General features: G+C 42.1%; 1 protein-coding gene across 5 annotated transcripts in view; it reads left to right on the top strand.

The window, feature by feature from the left end:
• The window catches only part of mcu (mitochondrial calcium uniporter), a 188,275-nt gene that overhangs the window by 150,278 nt on the left and 19,035 nt on the right, over nt 1-18,962 (top strand). For all 5 annotated transcript variants that reach the window (XM_069885537.1, XM_069885533.1, XM_069885534.1 and 2 more), the window contains 3 exons: nt 8,245-8,415; nt 9,672-9,776; nt 12,994-13,154. In XM_069885537.1, the coding sequence (XP_069741638.1) occupies nt 8,245-8,415; nt 9,672-9,776; nt 12,994-13,154 (437 nt within the window). The remainder of the gene's footprint in view (nt 1-8,244; nt 8,416-9,671; nt 9,777-12,993; nt 13,155-18,962) is intronic.

Genomic DNA, 18,962 nt, shown 5'->3' with positions numbered 1-18,962 from the left:
TATCAATAAAAGAATTGTATAAGAAATTGAAGGAATATGGAGAAGTGTCGGGTTACAAGATGAACGTAAATAAAAGTGAAGCAATGCCTATGAATAATGCGGATTTCTCAAAATTTAAGAAGGAATCACCATTTAGATGGCAAATGCAAGCAATAAGATACCTAAGTGTACAAATAAACAAAAATCTTGGCCAACTATATAAACTCAATTATTATCCACTAATGAAAAAATTACAAGACGATTTAGAGCATTGGAAAGATTTACCACTAACATTAATAGGAAGGATAAACTGTATTAAAATGAACATTTTTCCAAGGATATTATACCTATTTCAGGCATTGCCAATACAACTGACAGAGAAATTCTTCAAGGAGTTAAAGAAAATAATAAGGAAATTTTTATGGAAAGGGGGGAAACCAAGGATAGCACTAGATAAATTAACAGAATGGTATAAACAAGGAGGCTTACAACTGCCAAACTTTAAGAATTATTATAGAGCCGCACAATTAAGATACCTATCAGATTTTTATCAAACAAGGGAAAAGCCAGATTGGACTAGATTAGAATTAGATAAAATAGGGGAAAAGATACTGGAACACATATATAAATGGGATGAAAAATTGGTACAACATAGAAGTTCTCCATTATTACATCATCTACTCAATATTTGGAAGAAGATTCATGTAGAAAGAAATAAAACAAATTATCAATTACCAAAACTAATATTGACGCAAAACAAGTTACTCCCTTTTACAATAGATAACCTTTCCTTTAGAGAATGGGAGAAAAAAGGGATTAAAAGAATAGAAAATTGTTTTTCAGGAAATAGATTCTTATCCTTTGAACAAATGAAAGATAAATACAATATAACTCAAGATACAGCGCTGGCATATTACCAATTGAGATCCTACTTGAAGGATAAATTAGGAAGCAGTTTGAGTTTGCCAGAGGGAAGTAACTTTGAATATGTGATTACAGATACAATGATAATCAAAAGATTTATAACAAATATGTATATTAAACTGCAAGAAAAGGAGAATGAGGAAACAAATGGTAAAACTAAACAAAAACGGGAACAAGATGTAAATATAAAGATAAAAAAGGAAACATGGGAGAAGTTATGCTCTGGAACGATGAGAAATACAATAAATACGAGGTTACGTATGATACAATATAACTGGATACACAGGCTATACATTACACCTCAAAAGTTAAATAAATGGGACCCAACAGTATCTGATAGATGTTTTTGATGTAAAAAAGAAATGGGAACAACAATTCATGCAATCTGGACATGTGAGAAAGTAGAAAAATTTTGGCAAGATCTAAATCAGATATTAAATAAAATAACAGAAAACAATATACCAAAGAATCCAGAGATCTTCCTCCTAAGTAACATAAAAAACAAAGAATTTGGAATTGATTTGGAGGATGCACAAAAAAGATTTGTTAAGATAGCTCTAGCCGTAGAAAAAAAATGTATTATGTCAACCTGGAAATTGGAAGATAATTTGAAAATACAACAATGGTATATAGAAATTAATAAATGTATTCCATTAGAAAAAATAACATATAGTTTAAGAAATAATATTGAAATATTCAAACAAATATGGGAGCCTTACATTAAACACAATAGCGAAAACCTACCGGGGACAATCACTACCTAAGTTAACAGAAGGAAAAGGAAATGAAAAGAATGGACTCAGTGGAATTTCTGGTGTATTTTTATTGAATGACAACATTGTCTGACTGGTTTAATGTATCCTAGATTTTATACCTTAAATGGACGGGAGAGGGGAGGTAGGGAGGGTGGGATGGGAGGAGGGAGGGGGGGGGAGAAAATGGCACTGTATATGTGTGAAAAGGAAAAAAGTGTGTATCATGGTTAATGTGATTTATGGTGTGAAAAATAAAAAATTAAAAAAAAAAGACAATTGGTGCAGCAAGCAGGGTTGGTCTCAAGATGTTTCGCCGAAAGAAAGAGGTGAGCCCTGAGCAGTTCTTGATTCCGGGATGGACTTCCAAAGACGATGGGTTTGGCATGTTGGCCAATACCTTGTCTTTGTTGGGACCACTCATTAGTTTGGATGAGAAGTTAGACCCATCAAGTGCACCTCTGGGAGAGCGGGTTGACACTCTCCTTCGAGAAAGTAAATTTCCTGTTAAAAAGGGGACGCTGACAGATGGTTTTTGGCTGCTGGCCACAGCCTTACGCCACTCTGTATAGCGTGAAGCAGAATCAGTTCAAAGAGAAGTAGAATCTCAGTGCAAGAGAGAGCAATTAGAGGAGGAGCTAGAAGCCATGCGACAACGCTGTTCCATGATGAGCGAGATTGTTCGCACCAGTCAGGACAGAGCCAAAGAATTGGAAGATAAGCATGTCCAAACGATCTGCCGTAATATTAAACTCCGGCAGCAGCTCTGTGCAGATAAGGAAAGGCATGGAGTAGAACCCGATCCATATCATATTCGTGCCGTGATAGGAATGGCGATGATCCTGGTGTAATTGATGATTGGGATGGGAATATCTGGAATGATGACCGTGGTAATAATGCAGATACTCCTCAGCATGTGCCTAACATACTGCCCTCTCCACCTGCTGTTCACGCCCGCCCCATAAGGCAGCAGACTTCCCAAACAGACGGAAAGGGGGGTGATGCAAGGGTAGAGATTGAAGGGATAGATAGCCCGATCTCCCAAGCAGACCCAGGGGAAAATACCCGAATCCCTGCTTATGCTCAATGGCCTACCCCCTCTATGGGATGGCCTAGGCCTCATCCCGTCCACTATGGACCCTGTGGGCCAAAGTGGGAGCAGAGGTCAAGAGCAGTCAACGATATGTGACTTCTCTGTAAAAGAGCTGGCTGCCATTGGAGATCGATATAGGCAAAAGGCGGGAGAAACTCTGGCAGCCTGGCTCCTGCGTGTCTGGGAACAAGGAGGGGGTCATGTATATTTAACCCCTGAGGAATTGTTGGGATTAGGAACATTGACTACTGATATCCGGGTCACTGCTGAGCTGCGGGGTAGTGGAAGAGAGGTGGATTACTTACTTGCCACTCTTGGGGATGCCCTGCTACGAGTATACCCATCACCAGTAGATTGGGATTTACATTTGCAGAACAATTGGGGCACCCAAGAGGAGGCTATAGCAGTAATTCGTCAACAGGCCCTAGCCTCTGCCTTGTATGCAGGGCATTTGAGGCTGTGGGTACATGGGGGGGAGCCCTGATGAAGAGATATTCACGGCTGGAATGCATACCAGATTGGTTCGTTCCACCCAACCCACTACACAGGGACTGGTTCTGTCCGTAACTAGTCTGCTAATTGGGCATCCTGTGTCTGAGGCGGTGCACGCCTTATCTGGGCTTCGAGAATTAGAGTTGGGAGGTAAAATCCACTCACGTACAACCCAGGTTAAATCAGACAAGCAGGATGAAAAGAGAGGGACTGCTACTAATAACGGACCGACAAGAAAGGACCTTTTTCTAACCTTGTTAAAGTTAGGCGTACCTAAAAGTGATATTGATGGGAAACCTACTGCAGTCCTTTATGCCCTTTATAAGAGAAAAGCAGGGGAACATCATCCCCAGCTGCTGAGTCCTCCTGGCCCAGCTGTGCCCTCTGCACAGCCGGCTTCTCCTGCTCCAGTTACTCGTGATGAGTAACAAGGCTCTTATGGATAATAGTGGCATGTGGGCCTGGAAGCCCCCGAACCCTACTAAAGCATGAAGGTGTGGGCAGGGCTCCCGTGTCTACACCATTGAGATACAGCGGATACATGGGGACCCATGGCCCTACATACCGTTAACAATCCATTGGGGTGAGGGTAATGACCGCCAATATTTGGCCTTGGTTGATACCGGTGCGGAGCACTCGGTGATTCCGGGTAACCCTGACCTCTGGACTGGACCGAGCTTTCGAATAGAGGGGTTGGGAGGAGCGGTCACCCTGGCAAAGGAAATAAAAGTCCGTGCCACGGTGGGTGATAGCCCTTCCCCTGTATGGTTACATGCCCTGGTGGCTTCCACTGACGAGTGTATCCTGGGTATTAATATGTTGGCCAGTACAACCCTTAATACTAGCCAAGGGGGATTTGCATTTGGAATTTGGACTATTACAAAAAGACTAGTAGTGGGTCAGGCTAAGTGGGATCCTGTGATGGTGCATCCCCCCCCCCCCCCCCTGGAAACCAGTATGCATTCCACAATATCGCCTCCCTGGGGTGCATGAAGAGGTTACTGCCATCATCAATGCTCTGCAAGAAGAAGGGGTAGTGAGGCCCGCAACGTCGCCCTTTAATAGCCCTGTTTGGCCGGTCCAGAAGCCAGATGGCTCCTGGAGAATGACAGTTGATTATCGTTTTTTGAACAAACATACCCCACCGCTTGCTTCGGCAGTTCCAGACATTGTGACCCTTATTGAAAACATTGCTACTGGGAACTCAGGAACATGGTATGCTGTCATTGATCTCGCTAATGCCTTCTTCAGTATTCTTATAGATGAGGTCTCACAGGATCAGTTTGCCTTTACCTGGAAGGGGCTTCAGTATACCTTCACCCACCTCCCTCAAGGTTATGTACACTCTCCCACTATTTGCCACAGCCTAATTGCCCATGATTTGGAGACAGTGCCAGTATCGCCTTCCCTCTCAATTCACCATTATATTGATGACATGATGATGCAAGGGGCCACAGAAGAGATGGTACAGGAAGGTTTGGAGAGTGTCCAAGATACCCTGATGCAAAGAAGGTGGGCCATTAATCCCACCAAGGTACAGGACCTGTCCCAGACGGTTATTTTCCTTTGAATTCAGTGGCATTCTGGAGAACAGGTGGTTCCCGATAAAGTTCGCCATAAAGTCGCAGACTTGGCCACTCCTACTAACAAAAAAGAGACCCAGCATTTCCTGGAGTTATTGAGATACTGGCGACGCAATATTCCACACTTGGCATTGCTTTTACGTCCTCTATATAAGGTTACCCGAAAGAAAACAGACTTTGTATGGGGTGACAATCAGGAAAGGGCGTTCCAGTCTGCCAATCAGGCTATTCTTCAGGCCCTGCCCATTGCTCCCCGCATCCCAGATACCCCCTACAAACTACAGGTCTCCGTTACTGATGATGTGGCCTGCTGGAGCCTCTGGCAGAAATAAGAGGGCCTCTGAGTCCCGCTGGGATTCTGGTCACGTACCATGCCCGAGGCTGCCACTCGTTATTCTGATTTTGAACAACAGTTATTAGCCTGTTACTGGGCCCTGCTGGAGACTGAAAGAATGGCAGGCAATGCAGATGTTCAATTGCGACCTGCACTTCCAATAATGAATTGGGTCCTGGCTAATTACGCTAATCTAGAGATCAGGCAGGCTCAGCAGTCTTCTATTGTTAAATGGAAGTGGTATATTCAGAGTCGTGCGACCAGAGGGCCTGAAGGGGTGGGCCACATACACGAACAGGTGGCTGATCTTCCGTCTCTTCATGAGGACGTTGAACCCGCCTTGCCCCCTCCTTTACCCCCTTCACCAGTTCAGTGGAGTAAACCATTTGATTCGCTCACTCCAGCAGAACAAGAGGATGCCTGGTTTACTGATGGTAGCAGCCGGTGGGTGCAAGGAAAGCAAAAGTGGTTTACCATCCCAAGTCAGGAACTCACTTATTGGAGGAGGGGGATGGTGGCTCCAGTCAGTATGCTGAGTTGAAGGTAGTCACTTTACCACTAGACCCCCATGATCACCCTCTTCGCCTGTTTACTGATTCCTGGGCTGTGGCTAATGGACTAGTGGTATGGATGCCTGATTGGCAAAAGAACGACTGGCTGATACATGACCGCCCAGTATGGGGCAAACAATTGTGGCAGCTGTTGTGGGATGCTTCCCACCACCGTGAGATAACCGTATATCACGTTGATGCCCATACCAATGTGACGACTAACATGGCACAACATAATGCAGTAGCAGATCAGCTTGCCACTATCAGCCACGCCGATACTGTCCCCCTGGCTCGATGGGCTCATGAACAGAGTAGCCATTTGGGGGAGAAGGGATCAGCTATGTGGAACCATACACATGCTTTACCCGTCTATCAGGATGATGTCCGCATGGTCATGCGTACATGCCTAGCATGTCAGCTTGTGAAGTCCTGCACTGTTCCTCCTGGTCCGCATGGCCGAATAAAATGGAGTGTTTGCTCAGCTGCAGTCTGGCAAATTGATTACATAGGCCCCATGCCAAATTGTATGGGTAATCATTACATCCTAGTACTGGTTGAGACCTTTTCGGGCCTGGGTTTTGCTTTTCCCACCAAGACGGCTGACCAAGCTAGCACTATTCAAGGACTAAACCATTTAATTTCTCGTTATGATGTTCCAGAGGAGATTCAGTCTGATAATGGCTCACACTTCTCCGGGAAGACAATCTGTGATACTGACCCATAAGATACTGACAACAGTATCTTATGGGTCTACCATATTCCTTATTACCCGCAGGCTGCCGGGTTAGTTGAACGAATGAATGGCTTACTGAAGGAACAAATTCATTTGTTAACACCACTGGGGACCCTGAAGGGGTGGTGCCATGTGCTGCAGCAGGCAGTCGACAATTTGAATCATGGCCCTTTAAAAGGAGGTACACCTTTCCACCGACTTCTTCACGCTTCTGAACTACAGCCTATTCCAGAGGATAAACAGTCATTGCCCCCCACTCCCGAACTAGAGAATGTCGGACAAAAGGTATGGGTGGCTCCACCAGGTAGTGCCCCTCATGTACAAGGAGAAATAGTGACACATACCCAGGGTAACACTCGGTGGGTAGCTATTGAGGGACAGGATGGTTTAGTTTGTTTAAATACTGAACGCTTACGGTATCATGAGTGACATGTGTCAGGCTTCTTTGTTCCAGGTTCTCCGTCTTACGCTCCTGGTGATCTGGCTGAACAGCTGCTTTGGTGCCAACAATTGGATTTGTAATGTCGAGGACATTCCGAGGGAGTTGCCCGTTGGGGACACCAAGGAATGTGCATTACACCAAGGAAGTCCTCGGTCACCTGCCTCAAGTGCAGCTTATATAAATATGTTATTGTTCAGTATGTTTCAAAATCTGTTCGTGAGCTCCGGCGTCTGGGTATTGTGACCCACGAGGATAGTTTGAGCCTTGGTTGGAATCCTTTTTCATGGTTAGCTGGTACATTTGGGGGGTTTGGCCACAATATTCTCCATTGGTTGCTTGCATTATTGTTTGTTTTCGTGATTATTGTAGTTTTGATTTCTCTTTTACGCTCTTTTTGTACTCTTATGCTTGTAAAGTCTCGTGTCTGACAACCTGTGACCAAGGGATGGAAGATTTAAATCGTGTTTTTTTACTTTTTCAGCCTTTGCTTCTGGAAGGCTGAGAACCTGTTTGTTTTTAGAATCAGCAGACATAAGCTAAATTCCACCAAGGGGCCAGAGATGTTGTTATCTGAAGAAAGGACATCTGTGTACCAAGAACATTTAATATTCTTGCTTGTTTTGGTCACAGACTGTCAGAGGCCTAGCCTTGATGCAAAATAAACCACTGTATTCAAAGTGATAAGCTGAAAATTATGTTATTCGATAGAAGCCTAGTATGCTAGCTTGCTCACTTATCTTTCTTGCTGTGCTGGGAATAGGTGCTTGGGTAAGCAGTTTTTGGATAATATAAGCTATGGTCCCGCTGCTGAAGTTTGTGACTCTCCGAGAGGTGGCAACATCTCTCAGCAAGAAGAAGAACTTCTAGAATCCAGCCAACGTCCCAGTCGGAGAAGGTGGAGAAGCTGCTACCGGCGCCCTGACAACCTACTACAAGTGTGCAGTCGTTGCCTTGCTTCGGCAGTTGGGACCAGTCCCAACGTTGATAAGTATAGTTGGGTAGGGCTTGCATATTGTAGTTTGAAATCAGCTTTTGAATTTGTAATAAACATTTGTATAAACTGAACTGCTCTCGGTGTGTGTGTCTATTTTCTTTCGGTAGCTCAAACACTGTGACCAATCTAAAACGAACAAAATGAGAGGTATAAGTTTACCCAAGACAGACATTTTCTTTTGTCTTGAAACTCAGGAAGAATGTGACTAAAGACGTGGCAAATAAAAGTTGTACACAAGATGAGTGACCAACTGAATGGCAGTTTGAGAGTGATTCAGTCTTGAGGGGAAACATTTCCCATTCCTAATTCTATGCAAGTTCTTCATTGCAGCCAGTTTTCACCATTTTACTTTCCTCTCTCTCCACAGCTGTCACAGTTGTTTACCAGAATGGTTTACCTGTTCTCTCTCTGAATCTCCCATCGCGGCAAGAGCGTTGTCAGTTCACCCTCCGACCCATCTCGGACTCCGTCGGAGTTTTCTTGAAGCAGCTTCAGGCAGAGGATAGGGGCATCGACCGAGTTGCCATCTACACTCCAGGTACCTCACCAGACTGGGGGCTGAGCCTGTGGGCTGTGAATGGGATGAAAACACAATGCTGGAGAAACTCAAATTGTGTGCTTTATACAGTAAAGATACATTACCAACTTTTTGGGCTTGAGCCCGTCATCAGGTTATGAGCAGAATATAGGCAGGTGCTTGAACAAAATGGGTGGGAGAGGGGCTGGGTGAGCATAGTGCCATAGGTAATAGGTGGATAGGGGAGGGAGGGCACACCAGCAAACAGAGGGAATGGTATGGCTGTGAATGGAGAGAGAAGTGGAGAGCTGGAGGAAAGGAAACAGAGGGATGGAGAAGAGAGAGGAATAATAGGGAATGGTCTAGCAGAAGCCAGAGAAGTCGACGATAATGCTATCCAGCTGGAGCAGGCCGTGACGGAAAATTAGGTGTTGCTCCTCCATTTTATGGGTGGCCTTGGTTTGACAGTACACGAGGCCATGGACAGACGTGAGCATGGGTGTGGGGTGCAGAATTGAAATGGTTGGCCACTGGAAGATACCTGTCACTGATGCAGTCAGAGTAAAGGTATTCAATGAAGTGATCTCCCAGTCTCCACAGGAATGCAGTAGATGAGTCCCGCAGTTACAGAATAGTTACTAAATTAAAGAAAACCGTTGAATTTTAGACCAGGCTAAAGTTAGACATTTGTACAAAGCCACTTAGTTGTTTTACAATTTTTAAATTCAATAATCTGGTATGTACCAGATTATTCAGTTGGATCAATTTAAATTGGTTACTGTGACGGGAAGTTTTTGGGTAATCCATGTGTGGAGCCAGGTAATGTGGATGAGATCCTAAATAAATGCTTCTCATTCTGTTCTCCCCAAGGAGAGTTTAGTTCCAGGAGAGGTACAAGGATAATCCATATCAACTCATTATTGGGAGGAGGCGGTGTTGGATGTCATAAGATTCATGAGGGTTGGTAAATCCCCAGGGTGAGATGAAATTAATCCCAGTTTGCAAAGAGGGAGAATGCTGGGGACTTGGCTGAGATTCTTTGCATTGTTTTTATCCAAAGTGAGATGCCCGAGGACTGGAAGACAGCCAAAGTTGTTCCTTTGTTTAAGACTGATTCTATAAACTCCAGCCTCCTGGTTAAAGGCCCAGTAAAGTAACTTCTCTGCTGCCGTGGGCCCTGATTCTTGTGCTAGGATTGTGATGGTGCAAGATGTGTCTTAAATTGTTATTGAGCTGCACCATCAGACTAATTGCTCCATATCCATTGCTTCTTGCAGATGGAAATCGAATAGCTGCATCAACAGGAATTGATATTCTGCTTCTTGATGACTTCAAGTTGGTGATAAATGATGTAGCTCACCATGTGCAGCCACCAAAGAGAGGTATGGGAACTGTCAAGGCTCATTCTGGTTGATGTAATTCCCCTTGCCATTGGCATTAATATACATTTGACTCTGCTGCCATCAGCATAAATTCCTGCAGAACTTGTAGCTGACGTCTCAGTTTAGGTAACAAAAACTATATTTTAAAGCACTCTTTTGTATTGGAGAAAATACCCCAAGCAACTTCATAGGCTTCGTTAACAAAAGAATTTGACAATGAGCTGAATCAGCAAGTGTCATGAGCCTCATTACAGAATTAGGCTTCAAGGAAGGTGCACATGGGCGAAAGAGAGAGTGGTCGAGACTGAATGTGATGTTGCAAAGGTCAAGCGAGCAGAATCATGTTCATCCTTGTCTCCAAGTAGAAAACCTAAGATTGGGTGAATGTGAATGATCGATGCAGCCCAGACAAGTGACTCCAGTTGCCCAACGTAACCATAAGTTGGATTTTCTCCATTTCAGTCACATTGCAGTGAATGCTGGTAACACTCAACTGGTCTGGCAGCATCTGTGGAAAGAGAAACAGAGTTCATGTTTCGTGTCAAAGATCCTTAATCAGGTGGACAGTCTGCAAAATGGAATATTAACTCTTTTTCTTTCCACAGATGTTGCCTGACCTGTTGAGTGCTTCCAACATTTTCTTTTTTCATTTCAGATTTCCCACATCTGCTGAGTTTTAGCAGTAGGGTCCACATTGTGTTCTTCCACTCTTTTACATTGTTCATGTTTTTGGTGCGTAATAATACATCTGTTTATTTTTTTCATGAGAAGGGGAGATCACTGATAATTTTTTTTAAAATGACTGAACAATTGATTCATGAAGCAAAGCCAACAAACCTGGATTAAAAACGTAAATGTGGCAAGTACTCAGCAAGTTAGCGTGTAGAACGAGATATAAAGAATACTTTTGGCTGATGACTTCATCAGAATTGAACAGAGTGCGTGAAATATTAACTCTTTCTGTCCGCAGTTGGTGCCTGTCCTGGGTATTTCCAACGGTCCCTCTTTTATATTTAATAATTTATTTTACATTTACAATTAGTGTAGCGATTAGCCAGGCACATAGCACAGTGCTATGGCGGCACCAGCGACCTGGAATTGAATCCACCGCTATCTGTTCGAATGTTCTCCCAGCGTCTTCATTAAAAATCCCCGATGTGAAGTGGTCAGAGATTACTTAATGAACTATCAATGGCAATGTTTGAGAGGGTGTTGATCCACGCATTGTTAGACACTGCTCGAAGTTATGTTCTACAAAATCCCCAAAAGTGTTCAGGAAACAACATCTTTGTTTTCCAGTGTGATCACCAGCAAAACACAAGTCCCATCCAAGGTTCTGAGTTCGAACCAAATCAGGCACTACATTTAGACCAATCCCACATTTGCCTCACTTTTAAAATTCCCCCCTCACATTCCCATCAACTCTCCCATAATTCCACTAACCACTTACTAATCTACTATTTGGGTCACTAAATAATTAAATATTTACTCACCTAAATATCTTCTGGGGTGTGGTAGGAGACTGGGGCACCCAGGGGACTGTCACAAGAAGAATGTGTCAACAGCAACCATGGTCAGGATTGAACCAGGGTCGTCACTGTGAGGTGGCAGCTCAACCAGTTGCAGCACTGTGCCACCAAAGGAAAGTGCCTATTTGTTCACCGGATTGAGGTAAAGGAAGAATTCGAACAAAGGAATTGGGTGACCTGTGGAAACTGCCCTTCATATGGAGTTGTGTGAAAATTTCACCACGAGACCTAGCTCGTTGACGTCTTTCACCCGTCACTCTTGTCATGGAGAGTTGCCATGCAAGGTTAAGACCTGGCATGAAGCAGGCCACGTCGAGAGTATTGGATATAGAACAGTATAGGCCTTCAGCCCACAATGTTGTGTTGACCTATATAAACTTAATCAAAAAAAACCAAAATCTTTTCTACCTCATAACCCTCTATCTTTCTTTCATCCATTATTTTAAATGTTCCATCCTCCTCCACCACCACCCCGGCAATGCATTCTAGGCATCCGCAAATCTGTTTTTTAAAAAAAAAATTACCCCTGACATCTCCCCTAAATTTTCCTCCCTTCACTTTGTACAGATGTCCTCTGGTGTTTTGCTACGCTGCTTAAAAATTTCATCCATAGTTTGGAATCCCTTTATTATCTCCTCTCTCCCCTTTGGATCCTGCTGCAGCCCTGGTGACCTCTGTACCCCAGTCCTGAAATATTCCTGAATGTAACTGCTCTTCCAGTGACAACTTTACCTTTAATAGCTGAGGCTCTGCCTCCTTCTTCAGTCTGGCACTCCCTCTCATTTCTCCTTAATTTTAATTTAGACATACAGCCCAGTAACGGGTCCTTTCGGCCCACAAGCCTGTGCTGCCCAATTAACCTACAACTCCTGGTACATTTTGGAGGATGAGAAGAAACTGATGCACTTGGAGGAAACCCATGCAGACATGGGAGAACATACAAACTCCTTACAGACAGCTCCACATTCACATTCAAACCCCAGCTCCGATCGCTGGTGAGGCCTCACTTGTAGTACAGGGTACAGTTTTGAGCTCCTGGTTTAAGAAAGGATGTACTTGTATTGGAGAGGGTTCTGAGAATGATTCCTAGAATGAAGGGATTAGTGTATGAAGGATGTTTGACAGCTCTGGGACTGTGCTGCTTGGAGTTCAGAAGAATGAGGGGGTACCTTGTAGAAACATTTTTAATGTTGAAGGCCTGGACAGAGTAGATGTGACAAAGTTATTTCCCATGGTTGAGGAGTCTAGGCAAGCGAGCACAACTGGAAGATTGAAGGGCATCCATTTAAAACAGATGTGGAGGAATTTATTCAGCCAGAGAGTGGTGAACCTTTTGGAATTTTCTGCCACGGAATGGCTGAAGAGGCCTGGTTATTGGGTGTATTTCAGGCAAAGATTGATAGGTATCTGAATAGCTATGGTATCAAAGGTTATGGGGAGAAGGTAGGGGAGTGGGGCTGAGTGAGAGAATTGATCAGCTCATGGTGGAATGGTGGAGTGGACTCGATGGGCTGATTGGCCTACTTCTGCTGCTCTGTCTTGTAGCCTTATGAAGTGGTCAGAGATTACTCAATGAACTATCAATGGCAATGTTTGAGAGGGTGTTGATCCACCCATTGTTGGACACTGCTCGAAGATATTTTCTACAAAATAGATGATAAACATTCATTCATCTTTAAATTTTACAGAGAAGCTGGGTCATGAAGACGCATCGTCGATGAATGACGTTAAGATGCTCGTCCAGCAGCTCTTCACCACTTTGCGCATCGAGGAACACCAGCTGAACAAGGAGCGGGAGCTGAAGACACGAGTGGAGGAGCTTCACGCTCAGATTGAACCACTTGAGAAGGTGAGTGGCCTTCTGCATTGCCCTTGGCCCACCCACCACGAAAACCATATGGTTGGACACGAGGCTTGCCTTTGGAGTCAGGGTGGGTGTTGACATCAGAAATTTAGACCTTTGTAGAACAGTGCAGTAATTATGGCAGTATCTAACCTGGATGGATTAAATCTGGTGTAAAAGGGGAATGCCTTTGAGGTGTTCTTTGCAACAGCATGGGTATAGATTATTTTGGATTTCATTTTGTATGATAAGCAAGGGTTAATTTTGACATCAAAGGTCATTTAGTAATGAGTAATCATATTGTAACTGAATTCAAGTTCACCCATATAATAAAAAGTATCCAAGAAGGCATGAGCATAAAGTTGGCTGTGATTTTTTGAGGGGAACATAAAGGACTCTTTCCAACCATAGCTTCTTCCCGCAGGTAGTGAGATTGATGGACAGTTTCCTATTAACTATAAAACCATCCCTATATAAATTGGAAGGTCAAACTAGGAGGTTGAGTGCAGTGTTAATTGTGGAATACTTAACAGTGTAGAAGAAATTGGGTTCAAATCCATACATCTCTCAAGGTTGCTGCACAAGTTGATTGGATAATTAAGAAGGCCTATGGGATGTTGGGTTTCGTTAATAGGGGGATTGAGTTCAAGCATTGAGAAGTCATGTTGCAACTCTACAAATCCTGCACCGTACTTGGAGAGTATTGTGTTCAGTTCTGGTCACTTCATTATAGGAAGGATGGATAAGCTATGGAGAGGGTGCAGAGGAGATTTACCAGGATGTTGCCTGGATTGGGAAAGAAGTCTTATGAGGCAAGGTGAGTAGAGCTTTAACTTTTTGCGATAAAGAAGGATGAGAGGTGACAATAGATTCTGAGAAGCATATATATAAGGTGGACAGCCATTTCCTGTTTCTCAGGGCAGGGATAATAAGCAGCAGAAGGCATCTGCACAATGTGAAGGAAGCCACGTTAAGGGGGACATTAGGGAGACATTTTGTACATAGAGATTTGTGGGTGCTTGGAATGTCTTGCCAGAGGTGGTGGTGGAGACAGAAAAATTTGGGGCATTTAAGGGACTCTTAGACAGGCACATAGATGAAAGAAAAATAGAGGGTTATGGGGTAGGAAGGGTTTTGTATTTTTTGGTAGAAATATATAGGTTGGCACAACATCAAGGGCCGAAGGGCTTGTACTGTGCTGCAGTGTTTTTGGTTCTATACATATATATGTGATTATCGTATGCTGTGTGTGGGCAAAGTGGTTAGGAGTAATGCTGTTTTGTCTGGTTCGTTCTGTGCAGTCAGGTGAAAAGAAACAAACTTGAATATATTGAAGAGTGAACAGGCAATAGCTTTGAAATAAATAATCCATAGAAAATGCATTAAGGCACAAAAAGTTTGAAAGGAAAAGTATGCAATCTTTGGGAACTAAAGGAATTAAAATTGGTGTTGCGTCAAAGGATAAGGTTTATAAATGATCCAGAATAAGCCTAATTGAGAATTGGGAATTTTTTAGAATTTAGAGAAACCTGGAAATTGGTAAAGAATGTGAGAGTCTACAAAAAAACAGTCATGGAAAAAAATACACATAAAAAGGCAATATACAGGGGTGCAGTACTCATTTTTTTGGTGCCAGAGCTCACCAAAATGGTGACAAGGAGGTGCCGGTGCGGCCCCCTGAGGTGCCGGAGCACTGGAGCATTAGTGCAACACTGCTACAGCACTCGCGACCTGGGTTGGAATCTGACAATGTCTGTAAGGAGATAGTATGTCCTCCACAGGAACTCTGGTTTCCTTCCACCCTTCAAAATGTACAGGGTTTGGTGGTCAATTGGGCACACACTCATGGGCTGGAAGGGCTGCTGTATGTCTAAATTTCAAAAATTTAAATGACCAAGAGCTCTGGCCCAAAGCATTGCTTGCCTTTATTCAGATTCCATGATATTGTCAGAGTTAATGCATGACAGCACGGACAACCCTGAGATTCTTTTTTTTTCCTGCGTGCGCAGTGGAATTACCTCTAATTGGTAGTGCAAAACAAACCTGTACACAGCATATAGATGTAAACAAATAAAGAACTGTAAATTAATGTAAACAAACTGTGCAGTACAGAGAGAAAAAAAGGAAATCAATAAAGTGCACAAGTAAGAGTCCTTAAATGAGTCTCTGATTGAGTTTGTCATTGAGGAGTCTGATGGTGGGGGGGTAGTGGCTGTTCCTGAACCTGGTGGTGAGAGTCTTGTGGCTGCAGCGAGAACAGAGTGTGTGCTGAGTTGTGCGGATCCTTGATGATTGCTGTTGCTCTCCGACGGCAGCGTTCCCTGTAGATGTATTCAATAGTGGGGAGGGTTTTGCCTGTGATGTCCTGGGCTGTGTCCACTACCTTCTGGAGGGCTTTATGCTCAGGAGTATTGGTGTCCTCATACCAGACTATGATGCACACACTTTCCATCACACCTCTGTAGAAAGTGAGAGTCTTGTGGCTGCAGCGAGAACAGAGTGTGTGCTAAGTGGTGTGGATCCTTGATGATTGCTGCTGCTCTCCGATGGCAGCGTTCCCTGTAGATGTACTCAATAGTGGGGAGGGTTTTGCCTGTGATGTCCTGGGCTGCGTCCACTACCTTCTGGAGGGCTTTATGCTCAGGAGTATTGGTGTCCTCATACTAGACTATGATGTACACACTTTCCACCACACCTCTGTAGAAATTTGCCAGGGTTTCTGGTGTCATGCCAAACCTCCGCAAACTCATGAGGAAGTAGAGGCGCCAACATGCCATTAGTGTGTTGCCATTAGTGTCTTGGGTCCAGGAAAGATCCTGCCTCTCCACTTCTGATCTCCAATGATCACTGGATTGTATACCTCTGGCTTTCCTTTCCTTTTTTAATTTTTTAATTTTTCACACTAAATCATGTCAATCAAAATATGTAAAAATGTTTCTTATTAAATTTACATAGTGACCTTTTCTCCCTTTTTATCCCCCTTTCCCTCCCTCCCTTCCACCCACCCACCCCAAAATCCATTGGTATTCAACATATACAATAAAACCATAAAACAATATCTTTACACAAAGGAAAATAAACAAGAAAAATGCATTGTCTATTTATTACACACTGAATCTAGTCATTTTGTCTTATTTTCATTTTAGGGAATGGAGGTCCTAGGCATATTCTCTCTGATATGTTCCATGTATGGTTCCCAAATTTGTTCAAACATTGTGACTTTATTTTTTAAATTATATGTTATTTTTTCCAGTGGAATATATTTATTCATTTCCATGTACCATTGCTGTATTCTCATGCTCTCTTCCATTTTCCAAGTTGACATTATACATTCTTTTGCTACTGCCAAGGCTATCATAAGGAATTTTTTTTGTGCTTTATCTAATTTGAGGCCTAATTCTTTACTACTTATGTTATTTTAAAGAAATATCTCTGGTTGTTTTGGTATGCTATTTTTTATAATTTTATTTAGTATCTGATTTACTTCTTCCCAAAACATATTCACCTTCGCACATGTCCAAGTTGCATGTAATGTTGTTCCCATTTCCTTCCCACAGCGAAAATATCTATCTGATAATGTTGAATCCCATTTTTTTAATTTTTGAGGAGTGATTATACCCTGTGTAACCAATTATACTGTATCATGTGTAACCTTGTGTTTATTGTATTCTTCATAGTTCCAGAACATAACTTTTCCCATACTTCATTTTTTATCTTTATGTTTAAATCCTTTTCACACTTCACCTTAGGTTTATAGTTTATTTCATCATTCTCTTTATCTTGCAGCTTAATGTACTTGTTTGTTATAAATCTTTTAATTATCATTATGTCTGTAATCACATATTCAAAGCTGCTTCCTTCAGGTAATCTTAAGCTGTTTCCCAATTTATCCTTTAAATAAGCTTTCAATTGATGATATGCAAACATTGTACCATGAGTTATTCCATATTTGTACTTCAACTGTTCAAATGTTAATAAATTATTTCCCAAAAAACAATTTTCTATTCTTTTGATTCCTTTTCTCTCCCATTCTCTAAAGGAAAGGTTATCTATTGTAAAAGGGATTAGTTGATTTTGCGTCAATAATAATTTTGGTATTTGGTAATTTGTTTTTTTCCTTTCTAAGTGGATCTTCTTCCATGTATTAAGTAAATGATACAATACTGGTGAGTTTTTATATTGCTCCAGTTTTCCATCCAACTTATAAAGTATATGTTCCGGAACCTTCTCGCCTATTTTATCTAGTTCTATCTTAGTCCAGGCTGGTTTTTCCCTTGTCTGGTAAAAATGTGATAAATACCTTAATTGGGTGGCTCTATAATAATTTTTAAAATTTGGTAACTGCAAACCACCTTGATTATACCTCTCTGTTAATTTATCTAACGCTACCCTTGGTTTCTTTCCTTTCCACAAGAAATTTCCATAAGGATATTGTTCTTTTTAATTTAAAAAAAATTTGTTTAAAGGAATTGATAATGTTTGAAATAAGTATTGTATCCTTGGGAACACTTTCATTTTAATGCAGTTTGCCCTCCCTGTCAACGTTAACGGCAGTTCTTTCCAATGTTCTAAGTCTTCCTGCAATTTCTTTATTAGTGGCTGATAATTTAGTTTGTACAAGTGGCTTAAGTTATTATCTAACCTGATCCCTAGGTATCGGATTGCTTGTGCTTGCCATTCAAATGGTGATTCTTTTTTAAATTCTGTATAATCTGCGTTACTCATTGGCATCACTTCACTTTTATTTGCGTTGATCTTGTACCCCAATATTTCTCCATATTCCTTCAATTTCTTATGTAATTCTTTTATTGATATCTCTGGTTCTGTTAAGTATACTATAATGTTATCTGCAAATAAGCTAATTTTATACTCCTTCTTTATTTTTATCCCTTTTATTTTATTTTCTATTCTTATCAGTTCTGCCAAATGTTCAATGAGGGGGATAGTGGACATCCCTGTCTAGTTGACCTACTTAATTTAAATTGATTCGATATATATCCATTTACTGCTACTTTCGCCAACAGTCCATTAAACAATGCTTTATTCCAATTTATATATTTTTCTGGTAGACTGAACTTCTGTAATACTTTAAATAAATAGTTCCACTCTACTCTGTCAAAAGCTTTTTCTGTGTCTAAAGCAACAGCCACTGTTGGTTTCTTATTTCCTTGAACTGCATGAATTAGATTAATAAATTTACAGACATTGTCTGCTGTTCGTCTTTTCTTAATAAATGCAGTTTGATCTTGTTTTACTATTTTTGGTACACAATCGGCCAATCTGTTTGCTAATAATTTCACTACTATCTTATAGTCTGACTTAAGTAGTGTTAGGTCTGCTTTGTTCGAGAATGAGTGAGTCAGACACCAGACTGAGTCGAAATCAAGGTTCTTTATTACCAGATTGTAACGCTTGCAACTAAAAGTGTTAGTTGGAGAAGGCGCATTCTCCCGATATCAGCAAGTGGTGTTTTTTTTATACCTCAGGACACGCACTTAGTAAATTATCATACCATTACATTGTCCAATGAATAAGCTGTTGCTACCCTTCTCTGTTAGTCTGCTGCACATCATCTTGTTGCCACACTTATCTTGAGCGTACAAGGTCACACCTGCATCCTGTTACTCCTTAGTACTGGGTGACTCCTTCTCTGGTCCCAACTCATGATGTTTTTACCTTACAATCCCTCCTTTGTCCTCTTTAGAGGACAATCTTGCCCTGACTATGGTACCGCCGCGTTACATTAGTTCGCCTATTATTGCCAAGCTCTATACGGGTTCTGTTCACGGGGTTTTTCGGCTGGTGGGCGAGGGC

Source organism: Narcine bancroftii, chromosome 6, assembly GCF_036971445.1.
Source record: "Narcine bancroftii isolate sNarBan1 chromosome 6, sNarBan1.hap1, whole genome shotgun sequence".
NCBI classification, from domain to species: domain Eukaryota; kingdom Metazoa; phylum Chordata; class Chondrichthyes; order Torpediniformes; family Narcinidae; genus Narcine; species Narcine bancroftii.
This window is presented reverse-complemented; position numbering and strand designations above follow the sequence as displayed.